We start from the raw sequence: 25,586 nt of genomic DNA on the forward strand, positions 1-25,586 counted from the left end.
AACGTAACACCTTGGTTCCTACAGACTGGGATCAGCACAAGGACTTTAAATGGAATACTACAAATCTATAAAAAAAATTATATATTTCAATGTGTTTTAAAACCACAAGAACACTTTTTGCTGGAGCCTGAGACACTGAGATTCAGCTCCAAACCTAAGCCCACCCACCCACCCCTACAGTATTATACTACTATTAGCATTATTTTGCTTGTAGAGACACAGCTCCGAAGAAGAACCTTTGGAGTTAAGAAAGCAAAAAGTTGCACTATTCCAAATTAAAAGAATACATTTGGGTTTGTTTTCCTTACCAAGCCATAAGAGATATAAAATGGTAAGCTGAGAAAAAAACCCACAGAGTGTACATATTCTCGATGTTTGCCCCTCTAATGCTAGTATATATAAAACATTAAGCATTAAAATTTCCCTTGAAGAGCAAAATAAGTGGTTGTTGATTGGATTTCTCTCTTGGTTGGAAAGCAAATTCAGACCAGCAGTTATGTGCTGCGAAAATGTTTTCTGCTTCTTATTTTTTTTTCTTTTCTTTTCACAAAGCACAGGTGAGATTAAAGAGAAAAAGGGAGAGTGAGTGAGATGGATATTTCTTCTCCACGGTGTTATGCCTCAACTTACATTTGTCTGGTTACCCTTGTGAGATCGCACAAGCACACTCTACATTATTGGGATCTCTCCTTTTTTATTAGCATTATTATTAGTAGTAGTAGTTTTGAACAACCAGAAGGTCTAAAATTGCTGATAAGACAATGTGACTTATGCCAGTCCGTTGGCTTGTCTGGAACGGTTGGATGGTAGATGGCTAAGAAAGGGTTCTCAACGGCGATTCCAGAGGTAAGGCTCCATCAAACATCTCTCCACCAGCTCCCCAAACCTGGCTACGTCGATTCATTTTGACTCATGGATTTCCCACCGTTTAGCACTCCTGAGACGCTTCTGCTTTTTGTGGGGGTTCCGCTGCCAGACCGTGAAAATTCTGTAAGATCGTGGAGTGAGGGTTCTTTGTACATGGCCACTGGAGGGGTGGAGAAAGAAAAATCAGACAAAAAGAATAAGAGACCTTATTCACTGAAGAGCCAGTCTGATGCCGTTTCTTTTTATTTTTCTTTGAAAGCCACTTTGCTGTAGCTGCCAGAGTGCTGGACATAGACCAAGGGACATAGGCATAGACATAGAATCATAGGGCTGGAAGGGGCCTACAAGACCATCGAGTCCAACCCCCTGTTCCATGCAGGAAGCCTGATTCCCAGGCGGCCCTTCATCCAAGTACTAACCAGGGCTGACCCTGCTTAGCTGCCAAGATCCGACGAGATCAGGCGCATTCAGCCCTTTGCTCGACAACCATGCTCCGATCCCTGCTTAACCACAAAGCTTTCTGGGTGACCTTGGGCCAGTCATTTTCTCTTGGCTTACCCTACCTCACAGGGGTGTTGGGAGGATAAAAGGGGGGGTATATACCACCCTGAGATTGTTGAGAAAACAGGTGGGATTTTTTAAAAATGGGAATAAATGTTTCATTTAAAGCATGCATATCCTGCTTTTTTGCTAATCACCCCCCAAGCCTAACACTTTAACAAGAACAATACAATGAAGCAGGGCTAGAAGTTTTGAGGCAGATGAACTACAATTTCCAAAGCCCTGCTGATGTGCAACAGCCAGGGCAGGAGGTGCAGTGTATATTTCCCCCTTTTGTCCCAGGGGTCTTCTGTTCTTGTTTCCCTTTCCCATTGGTTACAGGGTGTCATGTCCCCTGGTTCCGAGGCCCAACATCACCACGAGAAGGACTCCAGTTTGGATGGGTCACAGGTTCAGATGCAACTCAGAACAACTTTTGGCACCCCCCTGGCCTGAGGACGTAGCCCTCCCATCTACATGGGTTGCTGGCTATGACTCTTCTCCAGGCATGAGACTGCAGAAACAGCCATGGCCCCTTTAAGAATTACAATCAGCACCCCATGCGGGTGGAGCCATTGGAACACCAGGCTCTTCCAGCCATTTTTAAGGCCTCTGTTGACTGCAGCCCTTTGCTGGGACAACAGCGCTCTTTGTGGGCAGATGCTCCAGTCACCCGCTCCAAGGTCCTGCCTGCACCTGCCTTGCCTGTCGTGATTCTGCCCTGATGCCACCTGGAACATCCAGTAAGTGCATCTGCTGCAGTCTGCTTTCCTGAGCCTCAAGCCAGGGCAGGCCATAACAGGGATGAAAACTGCATGCCAGACTCCATTCTGGGGCTGTGTCTCAGGGAACGAAGGGACTTTGGACCCAGTGGATCCAGGGCCACCCTGATCTGTCCCCGACATGCTCTTGGACTGCCAGGATCAGGCTGGTGGAAATGCCACCTGTGCTACTGCTACACCAGCAGAGGTTTCTGCTGGTGTAGCAAGGGCCTCCACAGCAGATGTGCTTCCAGTTGTCATCCAACTCTGCCGGGGCACCTGTCTGTAGGGATGTACAAATTCCTTACCTCGTTCCGTGTGGGGTCATTTGTGGTGGTGGGGAGGCACTCTGTTCTTCCCCCTGAAATTCTCCCTCTCTGGTTCCGCTCCGTGGCGACTCCGCAGAGCTGCCAGCCGGGGCCACCAGCAGCCGGACATCCAGCTGCTAGGCTGAGCAGGGATACAAATGGCGGCCGCCGTAGCCACCACCATTTGCGTCCGTGTCTTTTGCCGTGATAGGCTACGTAAATATATATGTAGCCTCTCATGGCTAAAGACACGGATGCAAATGGCGGTGGCTACGGCAGCCGCCATTTGCGTTCCTTCCTATTGCTGTGATAGGCTACGTATATATGTATACGTAAATATATACGTAAATATATATGTAGCCTATCACAGCTAAAGACACGGATGCAAGTAGCGGTGGCTACAGCGGCCGTCATTTGCGTTCCTTCCTATTGCCGTGATAGGCTACATATATATTTATGTAGCCTGTCATGGCAAAAGACAGGGGCACAAATGGCGGCCACTACACCATCTGCGCTCCTGTCTTTTGCCGTGATAGGCTACATCAATATATACGTAGCCTATCATGGCTAAAGACACAGATGTAAATGGCGGCGGCTACGCCATTTGCGTCCCTGCCCTAGGGATGGGGGAGAATTTCTCCCGGTAACTTCGGGAGGCAGAGTGCCAACACATTCGGTCCTCCAAAGGTTCGGGGAGAAATTCTCCCCCCCGCCCCCCCAGGATGGGACTTACCTTTTACGAATGTCGCTCCTGGTGGCGGGTCCCGGCGGTGGTTCGGCAGGTCTTCGTCAGGGGCGGGGGCGGCAGCCGCCATTACAAGAAAAGTTAAAAAAAAAAAACGCCCCTGTGATAGGCTACGTAATGATTAACGTAGCCTATCACGGCTAGATTTGCAAAGTCAGCCATGATAGGCTACGTTAATCGTCATGTAGCCTATCATGGGTGACTTTGAAAAAAAAAAGCGCGTACGCAAATGGCGGCCCCCATAGGGAGCCGCCATTCGCGTTCCTTATTTGGTCCCTGTAGTCTACGTAAAGATTTACGTAGACTACGGCAAAAATAAGGGCAACGCAAATAGCGTTGCCCTTATTTTAGCTGTAGTCTACGTAAATCTTTACGTAGACTACAGGGACCAAATAAGGAACGCAAATGGCGGCTCCCTATGGGGGACGCCATTAGCGTACGCGCTTTTTTTTTTTTTTAAAGTCACCCGTCATAGGCTACGTGATGATTAACATAGCCTATCATGGCTGACTTTGCAGATCTAGCCGTGATAGGCTACGTAAATCGTTACGTAGCCTATCACGGGGCTTTTTTTTTTTTTTTTACTTTTCTTTTGAAGTTCGCGGCCGGGGAGACGGGGCGATTCTCCCCGGCCTGAATTTCGGCCGGGTGAGGCGGGAAGACACCCCCCCCTCGCATGAACTTTGGGGGAAGAAATGAAGCGCCTCCCCCCCCCACCGCGAAAAAAGCTGCGGGACAAGGCAAGTCCCTTTCGTACATCCCTACCCTGCCCTGAGCTGTGATAGTCTATGTAGATAGTTACGTAGCCTATCACGGCTTGCCAGGGACGCAAATGGTGGCTGCCGTAGCGGCCGCCATTTGCAGCCGCAGCCCGGCAGCAGCTGGAGCTGCTGGAGCCGCCGCCGCCGGAGCTGCTGCCACCGTTGAAGCTGTCGCCGCAGCCAGATAGGCTCCATTTCGCGGGGCTTTCGTTGGGTGGTGGGGTGGGTTGCTCTGTTCCGCCATGGATTCCAGGGGGCCGAATTCACTGGAATTCAGTCTCCCTGGGATCCGTGGCAGAATTCTCTAACATCCCTACCCGTCTGAGGGCTGCTCGGTAAAGAATCCTATAGAACCCATTTCAGTAGCTAGCATCCCTATAAATCAGTGGGTGTGGGGGGGGGGCTGAAGGACCCCCAGTTTCAGGGTGGGCAGCTGAATGACTGGGCCCTTCATAGTTCAGATGACTTTAGCGGGAATGCCCATGCCCTCATCTGGTCCCCGCATAAAGCACTGGCTGGAACGCTAGCTGGTGCTTTGGCTAAGAACTTGCATGGGAACTTTCCTCAGGTGGGGAAAGCTCAAGTGCAGCAAAGCCACCCCCGAAGGAGGTGGCAGCTGGAGGAGAGCTCCAGCCACCAGCACCGTTAGGGCTGCTTCACCCATGCTGTGTCCTCCTCAGTGGGGGAAAGCACAGCTTGGGCAAGTCCCTGGCTTTGTGCACTTATCCTCATGGCTAGTGATGGGCACACGAGTGATGTTCGGCATCGCCAGGGTCCCCTGAACATCATCTTGCGACCGGTTCCGATTTACATTTGCAATCGCTGCTCACTCTGTGCGAATGGGAACTCGAGCTGCAACAGGAGACTTTTGCAATTTCCCCAAATTTGCGCAACACTCCTCATGCAACTTTCCTCCATAGACTAAAGTGGGAATGATTCAGTCTACGGATGAAATTTGCACAAATTTGGACATTTGCACAACTTGAACTCTGGGAACGGGGAATGAGACAAATGCGAGCACATATTTGGCACTGTATGGATATTTTGGCCTGATGCGTGCTCAGAGCTTCAAACGGGGCACGCTCGCATGTTTTGTGAGCAAAAACGAAATTCTCATACATTCCCACATATGGCACGCTGGAGTCTGGTGCAGTATACAGTTATATGGGGATTTCCCTGAACATCACGCAAAGATCAGAGATAACAGCAGGGACTCCTTCAGGTTCAGGACTTGGAGGCCAACCCCTGTCCCCTAGAGAAATCCAAGGAAGTTCCATGGTCAACTGAGGAAGCTTCATTTCATGAGCCTAATCCAACCCATGGCCTGAAGATTCCCCATTCCTGCTATAAATCAAGAAGGTATCTGGAATATGAACTGGGAATTGACAATATTCTAGGGATGTACGGAAGTCACTTACCTTTTCGCAGGTGTGATTCACGGTGGGGGGGAGGTGCTCCATCCCTCTCCCTGGAATCCTCCCTGGCTGGCTCTGCTCCATGGAAGCTCCACGGAGCTGCCGGCCAGGGCCATCCGCAGCCAGAGTTCCAGCTGTGGCCGGGCTGCTGTGGACACAAATGGCAGCCGCCATAGCAGCCGCCATTTGCGCCCTGCCAGGCTGCCGTGATAGGCTACGTAAGTATTTACGTAGCCTATCACGGCAAAGAGCAGGAACGGAAACGGCGGCCGCTACGCTGTTTGCACCGCTGCTCTTTCCGTGACAGGCTACGTAAATACTTACGTAGCCTATCACAGCAGCCTGGCAGGACGCAAATGGCGGCCGCTACGGCAGCTGCCATTTGTGGCCGCAGTAGCCGGCCGAAAGACCAGCTGACGCCGCCGCCGGAGCCACCGCCACTGCCACCCCAGGTAAGTTTTGTTCCGGGGGGATTCCGCGGGGTGGCGGGGGGTGGGAGGCCATTCTGCCACGGGTTTCGGGGGGCCAAATGCCAGTGCATTCGGCCTCACTGAAATCTGTGGCGGAATTCTCCACCATCCCTACAATATTCTATCTTTGAAGGGAGGGGATGTAATTTTCTGGGACCATTTATAAGGGGTTCTTAGAGAGCAGAGGAGGAGACCATTAAAGCAATGAGACTGCTAATGTGTTTAATAGTCTATGAACTGATCGTGAGTTGCTATTAGAATATGATACAGCTTACTGATTTTACTGATAAGTAACAGAGTACCTGTTAACTGTTCAGGCCTTCCATAATTATTCACAAGGTTCTTTATAACAACTGCCTCTGCCTCTTCTGTCTCTGGAACACAACTACTACCTGCATCTGCTTTGGGTTTGGTCATTAAAGCTGCAGGAAACTTAAGACCCCTGGCAAAATAATGATATCTACCACCAAGGAGCAGCTGGTATGAGTTCTACCTGGTAACCTGCCGTTTGGACTACTGCCATATGATGTACGTGGGGCTGCCTTTGAAAACAGTCCAGAAACTTCAGTTTTGTCCCGGCACTATAAAAACTATTCATATCCAGCTAATGTTGAAGAAGCCTATAAGGACACACCATTAGCAAGCATCAGGAAGCTCCAAAAATGTTACCTTTTAATGGTTTTGGAAGGAAGTGTGCGGCGGGCTTGTTTTTCTTGACATGGTTTCCTTTCATGATTTCTCCTTCTTTGTTAAGACCCAAATACCAGCCTCTTCCTGACTGCTGTTGTCTGTAGATCATGGAGGAGTAAGTCACGTAGTAGTTTTCAAAAACCGATTCTTTGAACTTGCATTCTGGCGTGAAATGTTCCTGCAAGAAAGAGGGGTGGGTTGAAGAGGAAAAGGAAAGGATCAATATGTGCCAAACATCACGTCTGCTAATGCAAAAATCATTCGATATTTTGCCGGCTTCCACAGGGTGGAAGGGCTTCCAACGTTCTGCCCTCTCCTCTCCCTTTAGAGAATGGTGGCCTCAAAAGAATAAGTGCAAGAAATAATGTGATTTTGAGCACAAGGAATGGCTCTGGGAGTAACCCGAGAACAGCGCAATAATAAAATCTGAAGTGAAGAAATATTGATCAGAAAGAGAATCTTGTTATTAGATCATGAGTGTGAAGGAGAGAAGGGGGGTGAGCAGTGTTGTGTGGGGTTGGGAGGGGATGCTCACTACAGGGAACCCTTCAAAGCAAGAACGTGGAGAGCAAAATGGTCTTTTACCAATTGAGTGATGTTAAAACAACATCTACTGGCTACCTCATTACATTGCAATTATTTATTTATACGCTTTTATCAGCATACTTCAGGCCGGATGACCTTGAAAGCCTATTATAGCTCCCAGAAACCCACACTGTGCAAAGAGGATGGTTGAACAGGCCCAATGGTGATCTTCTACACCATGGATCTCAAGGGCTCTTTGTGTTTCGAGGAGCATCTTGTTGCTGGCAAAGGCCTCCTTGCTCTGTTGAGAGTCTTAGGGGAAAGGGGGATGAGGCTGAACAGCAAGAGCGTCACTTAGCCTTTGCAGAACCAATGGAAGAACGACGGAGGGCTGTCAAAAGCAAAAAGGGCATGGATGGTGAGGCACTGATTTCTTTGAGAAATGTGCTCCAGGCTGGACTTGCCTTTCCAATAGGGTCATAGTGCTGGATGGGGTAGGCCATTACTCAATATAGGAAATCCAGAGCAACCCTAGGAGATGATTGTTCAGCCTCTGCTTGAAGACCTCCAGTGAGGTCTTCAAGCAGTGTATGAACTGGGTACGACTTAGGACAGGGCTGGGTAGAAGGCAGATCTCTGAAATGTTTGTGACTTCAACTCCCAGCAGCTACTGCCAGCATGCCCAGAGATCAGGAATGCTGGGAGATGAAGTCCCAAATGGCTGGAGATCAATTTTCTGCCCTTCCCTGAGTTAGGATGTCGGGGGCTTTGCCAAAGCAGGTTACACGTTATCAACAGCAGATAAACATAAGAGATCAATTATGAAAATGATTTAAAACAGGGTACAGAAATCACACTATCCTCAATTCATAACGTATATATTAAAATTGAAGCAGCAGCACTGTAAAAAGCAACAACAGCATACATTTAAACAAGAAGGTTGAGCTAGGGACAAGAGACTTCTTTTGCCTGCTGCTTGCTGGAGTGAGCTGGCAGGGGCAAAGCCAACTACCGTGGAATGTGTCATCCAATTAGGAGCAGTAAAAGAGAACCCCAGAGTGTGCAGTGGGTGATTATAGCTTATGTACAGTAATTTGTGGCTGTTTAGGAGAGCAAAACTTGCTCCATTCAGAGAAGAATGATCAAATTAGGAGCCAAAAACCACACCATTGTCATCTTGCAATTTCTTTGGAGGACTCCTTGGTAATCAGTTAATGTAACGTGACCACTTCTAACTTTCCCTTTATCTTAAAATGCTCACATCTCCTTTCATTTCTATCCCACCCTTCCTTGAGGCATCATACAAGGTTCTTCTCCCTGCCCCAATTTTATCCTCACAACAACGCTGTGAGGTAGGTTATGATGAGAGGTGGGTATCGTAGGAGGGGCTGTGGGACAGTGACAGAGCACCTGCTTTGCATGTAGAAGGTTACAGATTCAATCCCCAGCTTCTCCAGGAAGGGCTAAGAAAGAACCCTGCCTCAAACCCTGGACAGCCATTGCGGCCCATCAGTGTTGACAATGCCGGGCAAGAAGGGTCAATGGCCTAACTCAGCAGAAGGCAGCTGCCTATGCACCTATGCACTGGCCTAAGGTCCCCCAGTGAACTTTGTGGCTGAGCAGGGATATGAACCTGGCTCTGTCCAGTTTTAATCCAATACTCTAACCACTACAGGACACTGGTTTTAACTATGACATGATCTGGACGGGTGAGAAATTAGCTGGGTTTGCAATATCATGAAAGAATACCCTGTTCACACCTCCCAAGACTAAACATGGAACGGAAGACATCTCGGTAAAGAAACCTGCACATTTCCAAGGCTTGCAATGAGTTTCGGGACAGGGGCGGGGGGATGTGTACAAAAAAACTGTGTGCATTTGAGTACCAACTCCGGTTGGTACGCCAACTACGCCCATTCCTGGATAGGGATAGCCTAGCCACAGTGATCCATGCACTGGTAACCTCACGATTAGACTACTGCAAGTTTGTGACACAGCTAGCCAATGAAAAAGTGCCACACGCACAAAAAAGTGTACGTTTGAAAGAAGGTTTGTAAAAAAAAAAGAAAGAAAAAAGAAGCAAGCATATATTTTTGCAAAATACATACAAAAACACTTTATTTAATGGGTAAAAAGTTTGCAAAGAATTGTGCGTGTTTGAAAAAGGGTGTACAAAGCATGTGTACATTTTGTAAGATGTACATGGAAATAACTATGAATTTTCATATGGACAAAAAGATTGCAATCCAATGTGGAAGCGGGACGGAATGAACTCAAAAGTGGGGAAAATGAGAACTGGAGCAAAATCGTGCTTGACATCCAAGGTCACCTTTGGAGGCCCTTCCCTGGGTGTGTGCCTCCTCCCCACCTCTGTTGGTAAGGAAGGTGACGAGGCATTTCTGTGAGATGCCAACTGTTAGTTGTCCTTTCAAGTCCGGACATATTTCCTATGCACTTTGTGATATCAGAACTGTTCCCCAGGGAATGCGAATATGCTGGCAACCAATTTCAGGAAACACTCGACATTTTTCATTATCCACCTCAGCCGTTAGATCTTTGGGGAAAGCCCCTCCACTTATAACCCCTCTTTGAGCTTTCAGGGAAACAGCCAAGGGAAGTTCCGTCTTTTATTTCCCTGGTGTTAACATATACGTATATGCACCCTGGAAAGCTTTGGGTAGACCAGATTGCAAAGCCGACTAGGGAGTTATTACTCCGAGCGGTGCCATGAAGAATTACAATGCTTCAAATAATAATAGATATGATAGCTCTCTTCAAGTACTTGAAAGGTTGCCACAGAGAGGAAGGCCGGGATCTCTTCTTGATCATCCCAGAGTGCAGGACACGGAAACATGGGCTCAAGTGACAGGAAGCCAGATTCTGGCTGAACATCAGGAAAAACTTCCTGACTGTTAGAGCAATGTGACAATGGAACCCATGACCTAGGGAGGTGGTGGGTTCTCCCACACTGGAGGCATTCAAGACGAGGCTGGACAGCCATCTTTCAGGGATGCTTTGACCTGGATTCCTGCATTGAGCAGGGGCTTGGACTCAATGGCCTTGTAGATCCCTTCCAACCCTACTATTCTATGATTCTAATAGCAGCTTCCTCCTTTTGAACTGCTCCGGTCTGTCTGAATGCCCATTTGGAACATCAGATGGGGCAATGCATTATGGGTGGCAAGACCCTCCCCCCACCTTTAGTAGAAAAGTGGTGTCTGATTGTAGGGGCTATGCATGATTTTTGTGTGTGTAGTATTGAACTGGACATGCCGATGGTCTGACTCAGCAAAGACAGTGTCAGATGCTATCTTTGGGTACTAGATGGGCCTGCCCTAACAGAGATGAGGCAGTGAGTGTGAGGGATGCTCTGTGTCTCTCTGTGCAGACCTGACAGCGACAGATTGCATTCCCCACAATCCCCACACCTACACACCCACATGAGTCTTTGCAGTGGATGAGCTCACCCTCTGCACATGACACATCCATTATAATGATGGGCATTTTTTGAACATGCTGCCAATTCAATGTGTTGCTTTTGACCTATAAAGCCTTACATGGCTTGGGACCACAATACTTGATGGAACCCCTCTCCCATTATGAACCTACCTATACACTACAATGAACAACCGTGGCCCTCCTCTGAGGGCCTTCTCCAAGAGAGGTCCAGAGGATGGCAGTACCAGCAGTGAGGGCCTTCTTGGTGATAGCCACCCAACTGTGGAACACTCTCCCCAGGGAGACCTGTCTGGTGCCAACACTTGTCATCCTTTCAGTGTTGGGTTAAGACTTTCCTCTCCTCCTGGGCATTTAACAGCATATGATAAGGTTTTTAGTGTGTGTTGGGTATTACTACTGATTGTTTAAAATTGTTATACTTTTGTACATTGGTTTTCTATTATGTTATTCTATTATATCTTTAGGGTTTCAATCTTGTAAACCTCTCAGAGAACTATGGCTATTGGGTGGTAAAGAAATGTAATCAATGAAAATGAAATGAGCAACAGAGGAAGAAGAAGCCATCTTAGAGAACTGTATTGAGAGAGTATGCGGGTGGGGGGGGCGTGGTGGTGGTGGTGTGTAGTCTGGCAGACTCCCCCTCGGCCATCCTCCTGCAACTTGCTTGCTGAACCGTGGGGCACTCACGGACCTGCTCGGTGAGCGACCTGCAGCTCGGAGAGCACCCAGCAGCTGCCCCTCCTCCGTAGTGAGCCGCCATTGTGCACAATAGTGGCTCAGACGCTTCTGGGTAGGTAATATCGCACACTTGGCAGCTGTTAAGGGCCCATTTATGCAACATTACAGGCATGAGTGGAGCATTCGCACCTGTAACATTGCATAAAGGGGACCTTAAGGGTCACCAAGTCTGCAACATTACCTACCCGGAAGTGCTCAAGCTGCCACTGTGGCGCACAATGGCGAATCGCTAGGGAGGGCGGGTGGCCTCACGGCTTTGTTGGGTGCTCGCCAGGCTGTGACAAAGCTTGTGCGCACCGCGAGCAGGGGGCGGGCGGTGCCAGTAGCTCAGCAAGTGCCAAACAAAGCCGGGCACGGGTGAGTCCCTCCGTCCCTAGTGGTCTGCCACCATTGTCTTTCCCACCCGCTGCTGCTTTATAAATCAGGGATTCACAGAAGCCGTTCCAGCCAACTGCCCTGTGAGCTGGAGAGGAAGAAGTGAATTGTCACCAACACCACCTCTTCAAACAGGCTTCATTTCCTCTGCAATGTTTCATTATATATATCCTCCCTCCTTATCCCTTCTGCCTTATGTGTCATGTCTTACATTTAGAGTGTAAGCCTGAGGGAAGGTCTGTCATGCTACTTATCTGTATAAGCTGCTCTGGGAGCCCTTTTTGCGCTACAGGGCAGGGTAGAAATCCTACACATGAATGACTGAAGGAATTAACGTACCTAAAAGGATTGTCATGCAGAAGAGGGCCACATCCTCTGTAGGACACAAAATAATGGGCTTCAGTTAGGAAGACACATTTCAGTAGAACATCAGGAAAAAACATCATGGGAGCCAGTGTGGTGTAGTGACAAGAGTGTTGGACTGGGAGCCAGGAGATCTGAGTTCTAGTCCCCACACGGTCATGGAAGCTCACTGGGTGACTTTGGGCCCATCACAGACTCTCAGCCCAACCTACCTCACAGGGATGTTGTTGTGAGGATAAAATGGAGAGGAAGAGGATAATGTAAGCCACCTTGGGTTCCTTACAAGAGGAAAAAGGTGGGATATAAATGCAATAAATAAATAAATAAAATTTCCTAATGGTCAGAACAGTCAGATGGTGCTCCCAACTGCCTAGGGAGGTGGTGGGCTATCCATCAGTGGAGATATGCAAGCAAAGACTGGACAGCGATCTAACTGGGATACTTCAAACTGGATTCCTGCATTGAACAGGAGGTTGGACTTGATGGCCTAAATGGCCCCTTCTAACTCTATGTTTCTATGATTTTATAAATAATAAAATATACTCCATAACACTTATATGGAGAGCAGCGTCAGTTTTGGCCTTCCCTAACCTGCTTCCCTCCAGAGTTGTTGGGATTACAACTCCAATCATCTCCAGCCAGCATGGCCATCAGATGATGAGGATCATAGTCCCAACACATCTGGAGGGAACCAGGTTGCAGAAGGCTGGTGTATTTGTTTGACAGTTATGCTCCTATATTAGACTGTTGACCATCAACAGCCAGCCTCCCTAGTGGAGGCTGCTAAGGCTGGCTTTTTAGCTGGGTTCCTTGAAGGAGGGCCTGATCCTTTAGCTTATCATTTGATGCCAAAGTAACGGGCACTGGGTGCAAATATAGAGTTCAGTTTTGAAAAGGCACTTTTAATGCAGTAGCTGCGAGCGATGCTCACACAAAATAGACTACCTTGGAACAGAGGCCCAATGTTCTTGCTGCGGTAGTTGGCTCTTGCTTTTTGACAGCACCCACATGGCGGCCAAGAGGGCTGCTGGAGCTGAGTGGAGTTAGTCATTTTGATGCAGGAAACACTCAAGAATTCCAGAGAACTTTGGGCATGATGTGTACCACAGCTGTACAAACATTTCCAACAGTAAGCCTAAGGGGTGGATTGTACCTCAGTAGCAGAGGATTTGCTTTGCATACAGGAGATCCCGCAAGATGTCCCACAAGATGTAGTGATGGCAACCAATCTGGATGGCTTTGAAGGGGGATTCGACAAATTCATGGAGGAGAAGGCTGTCCGTGGCTACTAGTCCTGATGGGTATATGCTATTTCCAGTATCAGAGAATGCCTCTGTACACCAGTTGCTGGGGAACATGGGCAGGAGGGTGCTGTTGCACTCACGTCCTGCTTGTGGGTTTCCTGTGAGTAGCTGGTTAGCCACTGTGTGAACAGAATACTAGATGAAATGGACCTTTGGTCTGATCCAACACGACTCTTCTTATGTTCTTAGAAGGTTGGGGAACAGTTTTCTAAGAAATATATATATTTTAGAGCATGCCCCAGAATTATCTGCAATGCATTCTGTGGGCAGAGGAGTCCATGTGGAAACCATTTCCTAAAGTTACAAAGCTGGGGGGTGGGGGGAAAGAAGAGGAAACCATAGTCTTGCTCATTTCCCCCTTGGACTCCTATCCTGAATAGCTAAGTGGTAACACAAATTGCAAAGCAGGCAAGGAAAATGGAAGCCAATATTGCAACAAGGTTGATCTAGCTGCTGCCAGAAGACTTCAAACCACCACAGCGCTTCCCTCCGCCCCGACCTGCACTATCAGAGTGATCAAGAGAAGCCCAATATTAGAAAGATAAAGGTTTGTTGTGGCAAAAGCCTTCACTGACATTCACGGAATAATATTTATGAGAAGAAGGGGAAGGAGATGAAAGATAATAGTATTGATGTGGGATGCCTTTGAAAAATGGGCCAACAGGTAATTAAGCCTTCAAAAAGGGAGAAAGTGGCTTGCAAACTTGCAAGAGATACCAATCTAAATAACATATGACTTGTTTACCCTCTCTCTTGGCCTGCAAAAATCTCCTTAAAGATTAATCTGGAAAGCTCCCAGACAATTTCACTTTTCTGGAGAAAGGTGGCTGGATTTTCAACCATTTTTCAAAATGCAGCATGGAGACCTTGCTGCGTGGCTTTTTGGGGGCTCTGTGAGGCTCAACGTGGTTCAAACATCCCATTAGCCCACTTTCCCAGTCATTTATTACTCAGAAATCAGATCAAGACAGTTAATTTAGGATGTCACAACATTTATGGATGCTTTGACATAGCAATAATGATACCATGCGGTTTGCAACCAGGATGATTATTTCTTGCGCTACAAGACTTATAGCAACAAAATGACAGAACACCTCATTTTGCAGATAAATCTTAATTTAAATAAAGAAAATTGCAACAAGAACGCAAAATGAAGGAATGAAATTAACCACTGAGAAAAGGGAAAGATCTAAGATTACCAGACAACACAAACAGCCAGTAGATTAAAACTTAAAATGAACTGTCAATAATCAGAACCAAGTGCCTAATTTGAAATAAAAGGTGAAAACATATTGGCTTGAACAGTAATTGTCCTTCCATATGTGGACTAGAAAAGAAGTTTCTGCCTTCTCCATCCCTCTGCGGCCCCTTGTGGCCCCCAAAATCTGCTTTCGCAGGTTGGGGATCCATTGGGAATGATATGCAGGGGGCTATGGATGGAGAAGAGAATTGGTGGAAATGGCCTTGTCCCTTACATGAACAGAGAAGCAACTTAGGGCTTCTTTACACGGAGCTTTTATCTTGCTATTGAGATTGTGCACTCATGGAAGTTTGCGGGTCCTTCAGATGACGTCATGAACCTCCAGGGCACATCCAGAGGTTCCTGGGTATTCCATCTCAAAAAGATCTGGAAATAATGAACTATCTATTTAAGTTGGGATGTTGTGCTATTAAAACAGCCACTAGATGTTGCTGTTTCATTGAGTGCTACGGAACCTTGAGGATTGGAAGCTTCCCCTCTCAGCAATCACATGGTAGCTACTGTAAATGCAGAAAGGCTCCACAACAGCAGGACTGTGGTTTTTTTTTTCTTTAATGTAAAGGCAGCCTTAGGATCCAAGCCGCTCTCATTTGGTTTGGCCAGATCCGAGCTGAATATAAAATAATTTACTGCTTCCCAATGGGCAGCAGTGTTTCTTGATCAAAGAGTTCCTCTTAGGAGCAAACAGTAGCGGGTTATTTGACCTTCACAGGCAAATTCTGATTTTCAGAGGCAAAATTAGAATGGTAAAAACTTAAAGCACACCGGGGCAACCAATCCGAGCAGGATTCTCTTATTTCATGGACCACTCCATAGGGTGCACAACAGGGGTGAGGAACCTCTTTCAACCTGAGAACCAAATTCAATTTCAGAGAACCTACTGGGGCCTGCATTCCATGGGTGGGTAGGGCTGAAAACAAAGGCGGGAGGGTCAAGGGCAAAAGCGGTGGGGCCCAAAATATATCAGCATATTGTAGCTAAAGAGGCAGATCTGTCAGGTTGCCACCTGCTAGATGGAAGCCTCCAGTTTCAGAGGCTTCTGAGATTCCTGTGCCCTACTAGGCTGCTAGCAGCATGGTGGGAAGAGCAACACAGGTGATTTTCATCCTTTTGTCCTTTTAACATTTTCTCCCTCTAGACAGGCCTCCATCTAGAGGAGCTACACTGGCAGGGCTGGTTCTGGAGAGGTCACAGAATTCTGTAGATACTAGCCTTTCCTCTCCCCTCTCCGCCCATTGGATTGCCTCGTTTTGACCTCTAGGAGGTCATTCAAGGTCCCTTTTGCGGCACAGCAGTTCTTTCCATGGTAGCTGCGAGGAGTGAGGGTGAGGAAGGAATCGGATCTGGAAGTCCCCCTCCCAAAGTTGTAACAGTGTCTACGGCTTCAGGAGAGGGGATCTGTTCCGCCTTGAAGCTTTCACTGCCAGTAACTAAGCCTTAAGAAAGGCATTTCACCCTTTTGGCATGGGGGTGGGGATGAAAAAGCTGGGAAACTGCCAAACGAGGGCTGGGGAGAAAAGGTGGGGCCAAGGGGAGAGAGCCTTGGAGGGCACATTGGGATGTCAGGGCCTGAGGTTTCAGGCCCTTGGTCCATAACATCATTAGGTAGCTTGGGGTCTATTATTAACTGGATGCAATTTTCATTTGTTCATTTAGCACTTACTTACATTCTAACTGAATGGTCCTTAAGCCCGATGGATGTGGTTTGGAGTTGATGTGTTGCCTTAAAGACAAACTGAATGTGATGCTATTCGCACAGATAGGAATTGCATGGATAGTCCTTTTAAATGTTAATAGGAGGATGTATACGAATTCTGTTCCTGTTTGCAAAGCAACAGACCTTGCCCCATTCGCAACCCCGAATGTGAATTTCAACCCACGCAAGTGAATTTCTCTGAAAAGCGTGCACCTTTCTGGACATAAAAATCACATTAAAAATGCATATTTCTTTTGAAAAATGTACCCTTTAAAGTGAATGTTTTCCCCCAAATATGGAATTTCACGCTTTCATCAATGGGGGAAAACAAAGCACAAACTTTTGAACAATGTGCACTTTTGAAAAATGTGCATGGACATGTAAACTTTTCCCATTAGAAATGCACACTTTCCCCACATGAACAAAAAGATATACAGGTCATAAATGAGAATGGGAGTGAGGTGAGTTTTGAAGTGAAGTTTGGAGAATTTTGACAAGTTTGAGCATCTCTGGTTCTCCACTCTTTACATCCTTAGTAAAGAGTAGGGATGTTAGAGAAATCCGCCATGGATTCATATGAGAATGGATTCCAAAGAATCTGGCCTCAGGAATCTGTGGCAGATCGGCCCCACTTAACCTCTCCTGGAGGATTCTGCGTGGGATGGAATGGCTGCTTGTTGCACCGGGAGCCCCTTGCCTCCGTGCCGATCACCTTTTTATTTTTTTTAAGATGATCAGCAGGATGTGCCCATAGACTTATACGCAAATAGAGCCGTGAATCTTGCATATAAGTCTATGTGTTCATAGGCTTATACGCAAGATTCACGGCTCTATTTTGCGTATAAGTCTATGGGCACATCCTGCCGATCGTGGCGAATGGCGCAGAGGCAAAGGACTCCGGTTGATTCAGGTAAGCGACCCTCGGCTCTGCAGAATCCTTGTGGAGTGGAGCCACTCGGCGAGGATTCTGGGGGGGAGGAACAGATCACCCCCCCCCCCGTGGATTCCCCACTGGAATGGATGGTTCACATCCCTAGTGAAGAGCGGGTACCTGATATTGATGATTGATACTGATAGAAAAGTGGAGGCCAAATTTTCTACAGAGGCGCAAGGGACAAACTAAACATGACCCCATTAAGACATAATTAATATTCTCTTTCATTTCTATTATTATTTACTGTTATTGTTATAGATAATGAGAAATCTTAATAAAATACTGACTTTTTATAAAAAGGGTGACACCACCATGCCCAGAGGTCCCATGTCTGGCTCCATATATAGTTGTATATCCGAAACAAGGTCCTAACCCCCATCAGATTATTCGGCCAGCTTCAGTTCAGTCAGCTTCAGCTGGATCAGGACTGCAACTTTTGAGCAAGTGTTTTTTTTTTTTTTTTTAGCAACCAGGGCAAATCAAAGTTCTTCTTTAAGCAGAAATCATCTTATCTCTGCCCTCCACCTATGAAGCTGACCAAAGATACAATTTCCAGGTAGCTAGCTGAAAAACCCCTCACCCCTGCCCCTAAATCAATAACATTGCCTAGATCAATACACCAAACTTAGGGGCAACCTTAAAGAGGGCCCACCTGGGCACAGGCCCTGGATCTTTTTTGAGCTGTGCCCCGGATCTTTTGAGCTGTCTTAATTGCCATTTTTTTACATTTTCCCATTGATTTGCATTGGAAAACAGAAATGGCCATAACTTTTTGGTTTCTATGATAAATACACAAAATTTAGAGACCTGGAAGCCCCCATGGAGCTGATTGAACCTGTCCAATTTCAGGCAGTTAGGTCCAGTGGTGTTTGTGCTAGTCACAGGTAAAATTTGCTATTTGCTGTTTTCAAGGAAATCTGTCAAAGCAAAGAGCTATACTATTTGTGTGTGTGTGTGTGTGTGCTTCCACATAAGTGCATAGAGTCTGGGGACCTGGCAGCTCCTATGGAGCTGACTCAACCTGCCAAATTTTAGGCAGTTAGGTCCAGTGGCATTTGTGCTAGCCATGCATAAAGCTTCCTTTTCTCAAAAACAAAAAGTAAAAACTGTGATGCCACACAGGGGATAATCTTCTAATCAGAAGGTGTTTAAGGTGACATTAGGTGGTTGCTATCCCTAATCTCTGGTGTAGGGTTTGGGGTGTGTGTTTTTTTAAGGTGCAAAAAACCTCTCTCCCCCTACTTTTCTGTTCTTACATGCCCACTGTTGGGTGCTTGCTTGCAATGAAATTTTGAAGAGGGAGAAGGAAGGGAAGAAAAAGCTCCATGTGAAATACTGGTATTTCACCCAGCATCTGATTTTACTGCCCCAAACTGGAACCTTTGGCTTCTGCGGAAGTTTGTTAGCTTCAGTACAGCAAAGGATCCAATCAGCCTCCACAAACTTCTTTCTCCCCTTCCACTTTAATTTCTCCTAAATAGTTGTAGGACTCAAATTATTCCAAAGGCAGGGTTAGGACTATGTGGTGTCATGATCAAGAAACTGCTGGGGTTTTTAAATAGGTTCTATAGTTAAAAAAAAAAAAAAATCCCTCAGCCACCTCACCTCATGAAGTTAATTTTGGTATGTGCAGTCCTTACAAACCCTTCATAGCCTCCAAAACGCCTCTGAAGTACTACCTCTCTGAAAGGAGCCACTTGGCTTAGGGAATTCTCTCCCCCCCCACTGCCCCCTGCATTTCCAATCATGATTCTTCTTTTCTTCTTCCCTTCCCTATCCTGTTCTTTCCTTCTCTTCTTTATTTCACCCAGAGCATATCTTGGGGAATTCTCAAAGAGAATTCTCTTTGGTGGGCAAGAGAAGTTCTGAACTATATTTGACTTTATACAAACAGACAAGAGGGTTTGTTTTTCTCATTCTCCTCACTCAAGTCTTTGAGAAAAGTGGGTTCACATGGTTGCAGAGAAACAAATCTGGGGTGGTTTTGTTTGTCAGTTGCCATTATCCAGCAATAGGAAGGGCTGTAGCTCAGTAGTAAAGCACATGCTTGGCATGCAGAAGGTCCCAGGTTCAATCCCCAGCATTTCCAGGTAGGGCTAGGAAAGAATCCTGCCTGAAACTCTGGAGAGCTACTGCTGCTAGTCAGTGTCAACAATACTGCGCTAGATGGATCCAGGGTCTGACTCAGTATAAGGCAACTTCCTATGTTCCTATGAACAGAAAGCTTTAATACAAATTTTATTAAAGTTTTTGGTTTGTTTTTTAAGTGGAGGGGAGATACATATTGCTAATTTATGCAATCCTATGCATGCCTACTCAGATGTCCCCTTATGTTTAATGAGGCTTACCCTCAGGAAAGGGTGCATAGCATTCCAGCACAAGTTACTTTTGCAGGGAGGTTTGCACCTTGATGTTCTGCATGTTTACTCAGAAATAAGTCCTGAGTTGTAAGCATGGTACTGAAAGCTTAATACAGTGCCTACCCAGTTCCATCTAATGAACTGACTACCCTTTCAGCTCAGTCCTATGTATGCTTTGTCAGTTGTGAGTTGTTGTTGCTTGCCTTGAACTCTACCTTCAATGGTGAGGGAAAGGCACTTATTACATGCTCAGAGTTTCTCCATAACATAACGCTAGTTTTGAAAACAGACTAATTGGCTGAATCCCAGTGAAGTCTTGGCACAAATGAAGTTATGGGGAGGAAAATACAATGAGAGCTTGTGCATAACAAGGAGGAGGTAGAGGACAGTTGCATGAAACAAGACATCTGTTTTTATGATGAGTTGCTGGAGGATGGTAGGATAAAGAGGGATGGTTGCATGGAGGGGAATAGAATTGGTAGGGGGAGAATGTAAGTGCTCAGTGGTGAAGGAAAAGCATTCTGCGTATCTGTCTGTTTTCACAGGCACTCTATGTTTAAGAACATAAGAAGAGCCACACTGCATCAGACCAAAGTCCATCTAGTCCAGCATCCTGTTCACAGAGTGGCCAACCAGATTCCCACAGGAAATCCATAAGCAGGACATGAGTACAATAGCACATTCCCACCCATGTTCTCCTGCTGCTAACACTGGTGAAATGTAAATACGTTCTAGTCATTCTAAATCTTCATGCACGTATATCCTTCAGAAACTTTGCAGGTTTCTTGCCTGGGGGACACCTCTAATGACCTGTGCATTTTCATACAAATTTACCCAAATGGGAAAGGAGTGAATGGAAGGGAAAGCAAATAACTTCCTCCCCCAATTTGGAGAACTCCCCTTCCACATGAACTGCTGCACCTATCTTTCTGAAACTGCTGGTTCCTTACTTAGGGACAACTCTAGGCTGTTTGTAATTTTCAGAACAATGGTCCACAAGGAACATAGGGAGATAAGTATGTCCTCTTTTGGAGACCTCAAAAAGTCAAGGCTACCCTTGCACAAAAACCTTTGGGGCTATCATTCTGAAATTTGGCAGACATGATCTCCTCTGATGGGGCAATGAATCCTGAAATTTTTATCCAATTCTTCCAAGTAATAAAAATATGATTGGCAGTTCCCTTTAAAAGAAAATCAAAACATAAACCCTGCACCTATTTTTCTTACATTGGGCAGGTGTAATCCCCTTCTAGGGGGCTACTATGCCTGAAATTATCATCCAGTACTGACCAAGAGAACAACGTTACAGTTCTTTTCTAATTTCCCATGGTAGTCAACAGGAAGCATAAAGACTCATTTTTCCAAATCTTGACTCAGGTTTGGTGCTGAGCTGAAGTGGTCCGACTATATATAAATTGGCCCAAGGAGGAACGGGACGTTTTCCAAAACGCTGAATCGGAGTCTGAGTTGAAGTGGGGTGGGGGGTCAGTGCACACGTCTTATGTATGTATGTATGTATGTATGTATGTAATCTATACATACATGCAAGAACACCACATGCACACACCACACACACACACAAATATATTAGAGGTGTGCTTAGACTCAGATATATATTATGTATATATGCAAATTTGTGTTATGGGCTGTGCCCTGGATCTTTTAAGAACCTAGCAATGCCCCTGGCCAAACTACCAATTACAAAGCACAAAGTGGTAGAGCGAATTGGCAGAGGATTAGGGGCTGTGCCATTTAGGATGAATATAAGAACATAAGAAGAGCCATGCTGCATCAGTCCGAAGGCCGACCTTATCCAGCATTCTTTTTGCACAGAGGCCAACCTGATGCTTGTGGAAAGCCCCCAAGTAGTTTTAAGCTTTTATATTTTATTTTATGCTGTATTTTGTGGTTTTTATTTCTGTGAACCACCCAGAGAGCCTTGGCTATTGGAAGGATTATAAATGTAATAAATAAACAAAGAAACAAATAAATAAGTAGGACATGAGTGCAACTGCACCCTCCCACTCATGTTCTCCGGCAGCAACTGCTGTATACTGTAGAGGTTTACTGCCACTAATCCTGGAGGTAGTATGTAACTATCATGACTAGTGACCACTGATTTTGTCTAATCTGCCACTGAACACAAACACAAAGGAGATATGTATCCCAACTGCTCTAAAGATAACAAACAATGAATTGGGATGCACCACAAACAAGTGCAATTAAATACTCTAAAGAATTTGTTGATGTTGCTGGAATCTTTATACTAAAATTATTTTCTGGAAAAACACAGATTAAAATGATCAATACAACCACAATATGGAATAATATAAAATGTCGAAACGAGTTGTGACACAGGTCTTCCTCAGTGGTCAAATTACTTCTTCTTTTTTTATACACACAATAAATCAAATACTTAGCAGAAGTAAATAAACCCACTGGTTTATAACTGAAGTTCTTATCAGAACCAAAATACTAAAGCAATAATAAAGCTAAAAAATGCCCTCCTACAATGGACCTCTCAAATCTTCAAGGGTAGGAGGGTTCATGAATTTTCAGCAGTAAAAATAATATAAATAATGTTTATAATTCCTGTTTCCAATGGCAGCGTTTACTGACCATCAGGAATGGTCCTCTAAACACATACCACAATATAAAATCAACATGAGTACACACACACACAAACACACACAGTATAAAACCAACCTGATAAAATACAGTAAAAATGAGGAGGTAAAACCAGCTCAGAAATAAGAATACAAGAACATAAAAGAGGCATAAGGGATCAGACCAAGGGTCCATCTAGTTCAGCATTCTGTTCACACAGTGGCCAACCAGCTGCCCGTGGGAAACCCACAAGCTGGATATAAGTGCAACATCACCCTCCTGCCCATGTTCCCCAGCAACTGGTATACATAGGCATACTGCCTCTGCACAGGAGGCAACAGATAGCCACCAGGACTAGTAGCCATTGATAGCCTTCTCCACCATGAATGTACCCAATTCCCTTTTAAAGCCATACAAATTGGCTTTATGTCCTGAGGTAGTAAATTCCATAGTTTAACTCTGAGCTGTGTCAAGAAGTCCTTTCTTTTATCTGTCCTGAATCTTCCCACCAAACAGCTTCATGAGATGATCCCGGATTCTAGTCTTACGAGAGAGGGAGAAAAGTAGGAGATAAGAACCATTAGCATATAGCAGGGACTGAAATAGCAAAGTCTGAAAAGGCCTGGGAGAACAAAAAGGTCTTAACCTGTTGACGGAAGGAAAACCGTGTTGGCATCAGGCAAATTTGCCTGGGGAGAGTGTTCCACAACTGAGGACCAACCACCAAGAAGGCCTTATTTAACAGCCACCCTCTGTGCTTCAGAATGAGGAGGTACTTGGAGGAGGGCCTCTGCAGATGTCTTTGGGGCACAGGTATGTATGTATGGGTAAAGGTGTTCCAAATAAGTAAACAAACTGGGGTGGGCATAATCCAGCCTTTTGTATGTGGCAACTGCCACCTTGAAGTCTTCACTACAGCTGAATTTCAGCAGCACGGTGGCAAAGAAGCTGCATTTTCACTTTAGAACATGGTGAGCAGGGAGCATACAACTCTTTAATGAGCTTCCGTGATGCATTAAAAACGTTGTTGTTCAGGCAGGCATTTGGGGTGGGTTAGGGTATTTTAGAAAATGTTTTTATTGTAGAATTTTATTGTTTTAAACTGTTTTTATTGTATGTTGTACATCACCCAGAGTGGCTGGGTGACCAGCCAGATGGGCAATTAATAAATTTAATAATAAATAAATAAATAAATAAATAAAACTTGTTTTCATGCAACTTCCCACTCCCCTGGGGCCTCCAGGAGTATGATTATGCATTAAATCAAGGCTTGCTCTCTCTCCATCCAGTGCCTCCTCCAAGGGAGGTTCATAGAATCATAGAATCATAGAATCATAGAATAGTAGGGTTGGAAGGGGCCTACAAGGCCATCGAGTCCAACCCCCTGCTCAATGCAGGAATCCAAGTCAGAGCATCCCTGACAAATGGCTGTCCAGCCTCGTCTTAAAGGCCTCCAGTGTGGGAGAGCCCACCACCTCCCCAGGTAATTGGTTCCATTGCCGTATTGCTCTGACACTCAGGAAGTTTTTCCTGATGTTCAGCCGGAATCTGGCTTCCTGTAACTTGAGCCCATTATTCCGTGTCCTGCACTCTGGGATGATCAAGAAGAGATCCTGGCCTTCTTCTCTGTGACAACCTTTCAAGTACTTGAAGAGTGCTATCATATCTCCCCTCAGTCTTCTCTTCTCAAGGCTAAACATGCCCAGTTCTTTCAGTCTCTCTTCATAGGGCTTTGTTTCCAGTCCCCTGATCATCTTTGTTGCCCTCCTTTGAACCCTCTCCAGCTTGTCTGCATCCTTCTTAAAGTGTGGTGCCCAGAACTGGACACAGTACTCCAGATGAGGCCTAACCAGTGCTGAGTAGAGGGGAACTAGTACTTCCCGGGATTTGGAAGCGATGCTTCTATGAATGCAGCCCAAAATAGCATTTGCCTTTTTTGCAGCCACATCACATTGTTGGCTCATATTCAGCTTGTGATCGACGACAATTCCAAGATCCTTCTCGCTCGTAGTGTGGTTGAGCCACGTATCCCCCATCTTGTAACTGTGCATTTGGTTTCTTTTTCCTAGGTGCAGAACTTGGCATTTGTCCCTATTAAATGCCATTCTGTTGTTTTCTGCCCAGCACTCCAGTCTATCCAGATCACTTTGAATTTTGTTTCTGTCTTCCAAAGTATTAGCTATCCCTCCCAATTTTGTGTCATCTGCAAATTTGATCAGCATTCCCTGCACCTCCTCCTCCAAGTCATTAATAAAAATGTTGAAGAGCACTGGGCCCAGGACTGAGCCCTGCGGTACCCCGCTCGTTACCTCTCCCCAGCTTGAGAAGGTCCCATTGATAAGCACTCTTTGAGTCCGATTCTGTAGCCAACTGTGGATCCACATGATCGTTGTTTCATCTAGCCCACTTCGAGCAAGTTTGCTCATCAGGATATCATGGGGCACTTTGTCGAAAGCTTTGCTGAAGTCGAGGTATATGATGTCTACAGCATTCCCACGGTCTACAAGGGAGGTGACTTGATCAAAAAATGAGATCAGATTTGTCTGGCAGGACTTGTTTTTGACAAATCCATGTTGGCTTCGAGTAATCATGGCATTGTTGTCAAGGTGCTTCCAGATGGATTGCTTTATGATCTGCTCCAGAATTTTCCCAGGGATTGATGTCAGACTGACTGGTCTGTAGTTCCCAGGTTCCTCCTTTTTACCCTTTTTGAAGATAGGGACAACGTTAGCCCTCCTCCAGTCATCTGGCACTTCCCCGGTCCTCCATGATTTCTCAAAGAGAATAGACAGCGGTTCTGAGAGTTCTTCTGCCAGTTCCTTTATTACTCTAGGATGCAGTTCATCTGGCCCTGGAGATTTGAACTCATTCAAAGTAATGAGGTGTTCCTTGACCATATGCCTGTCGATCTCAAGCTGCAATCCTGCCCCTTCAGCCTGTACTTCGCCTTTGCCAGGGGGGTCATAGACCCTCTTTTGGGAGAAGACTGAGCCAAAGTAGGAATTGAGCACCTCTGCCTTTTCTTTGTCATCTGTTATCATTTTGCCATCCTTATTTAATAGCTGAACAACCATTTCATTTGTTCAGATGACAACAACAAAGGAGAGGCCTTTCTTGGTGGTGCCCCCCTCCCATTATGGAACACTCCTCCCAGTGAGGTCTGCCTTGTACAAACATTGCCATCTTTTTGGTGCCAGCTTAAGACCTCCCTCCATTCCCAGGCATTTGACAGTGTATGTTAAGATTTTTAGTGGGTCCTGGGATTTTTATTGTTGATTGTTTTATATTTTTGTATGCAAAAGGTTTTATATTATGTTATTATATTGTACTTTAGGGTTTCAATCTTTGTAAATCATGCAGAAAGCTTTGGGCAGTATAGAAAGTGAGAAATGAAATGTAATGAATGA

The 25,586-nt window shown here is 45.8% G+C and overlaps 1 protein-coding gene across 2 annotated transcripts in view; it reads right to left on the reverse strand.

The window, feature by feature from the left end:
* Positions 1-545: 545 nt before the first annotated feature.
* The window catches only part of FGF13 (fibroblast growth factor 13), a 314,910-nt gene continuing 289,869 nt past the window's right edge, over positions 546-25,586 (reverse strand). For both annotated transcript variants that reach the window (XM_084813306.1, XM_084813307.1), the window contains 2 exons: positions 6,537-6,735; positions 546-1,027 (listed from right to left, as the gene is read on the reverse strand). In XM_084813306.1, coding sequence (XP_084669432.1) covers positions 891-1,027; positions 6,537-6,735 — 336 coding nt within the window. In that variant the 3' untranslated portion in view covers positions 546-890. The remainder of the gene's footprint in view (positions 1,028-6,536; positions 6,736-25,586) is intronic.

This window comes from Heloderma suspectum, chromosome 9, assembly GCF_057233095.1.
Source record: "Heloderma suspectum isolate Gila_16-S chromosome 9, 16-S_ref, whole genome shotgun sequence".
In the NCBI taxonomy this organism is placed as follows: domain Eukaryota; kingdom Metazoa; phylum Chordata; class Lepidosauria; order Squamata; family Helodermatidae; genus Heloderma; species Heloderma suspectum.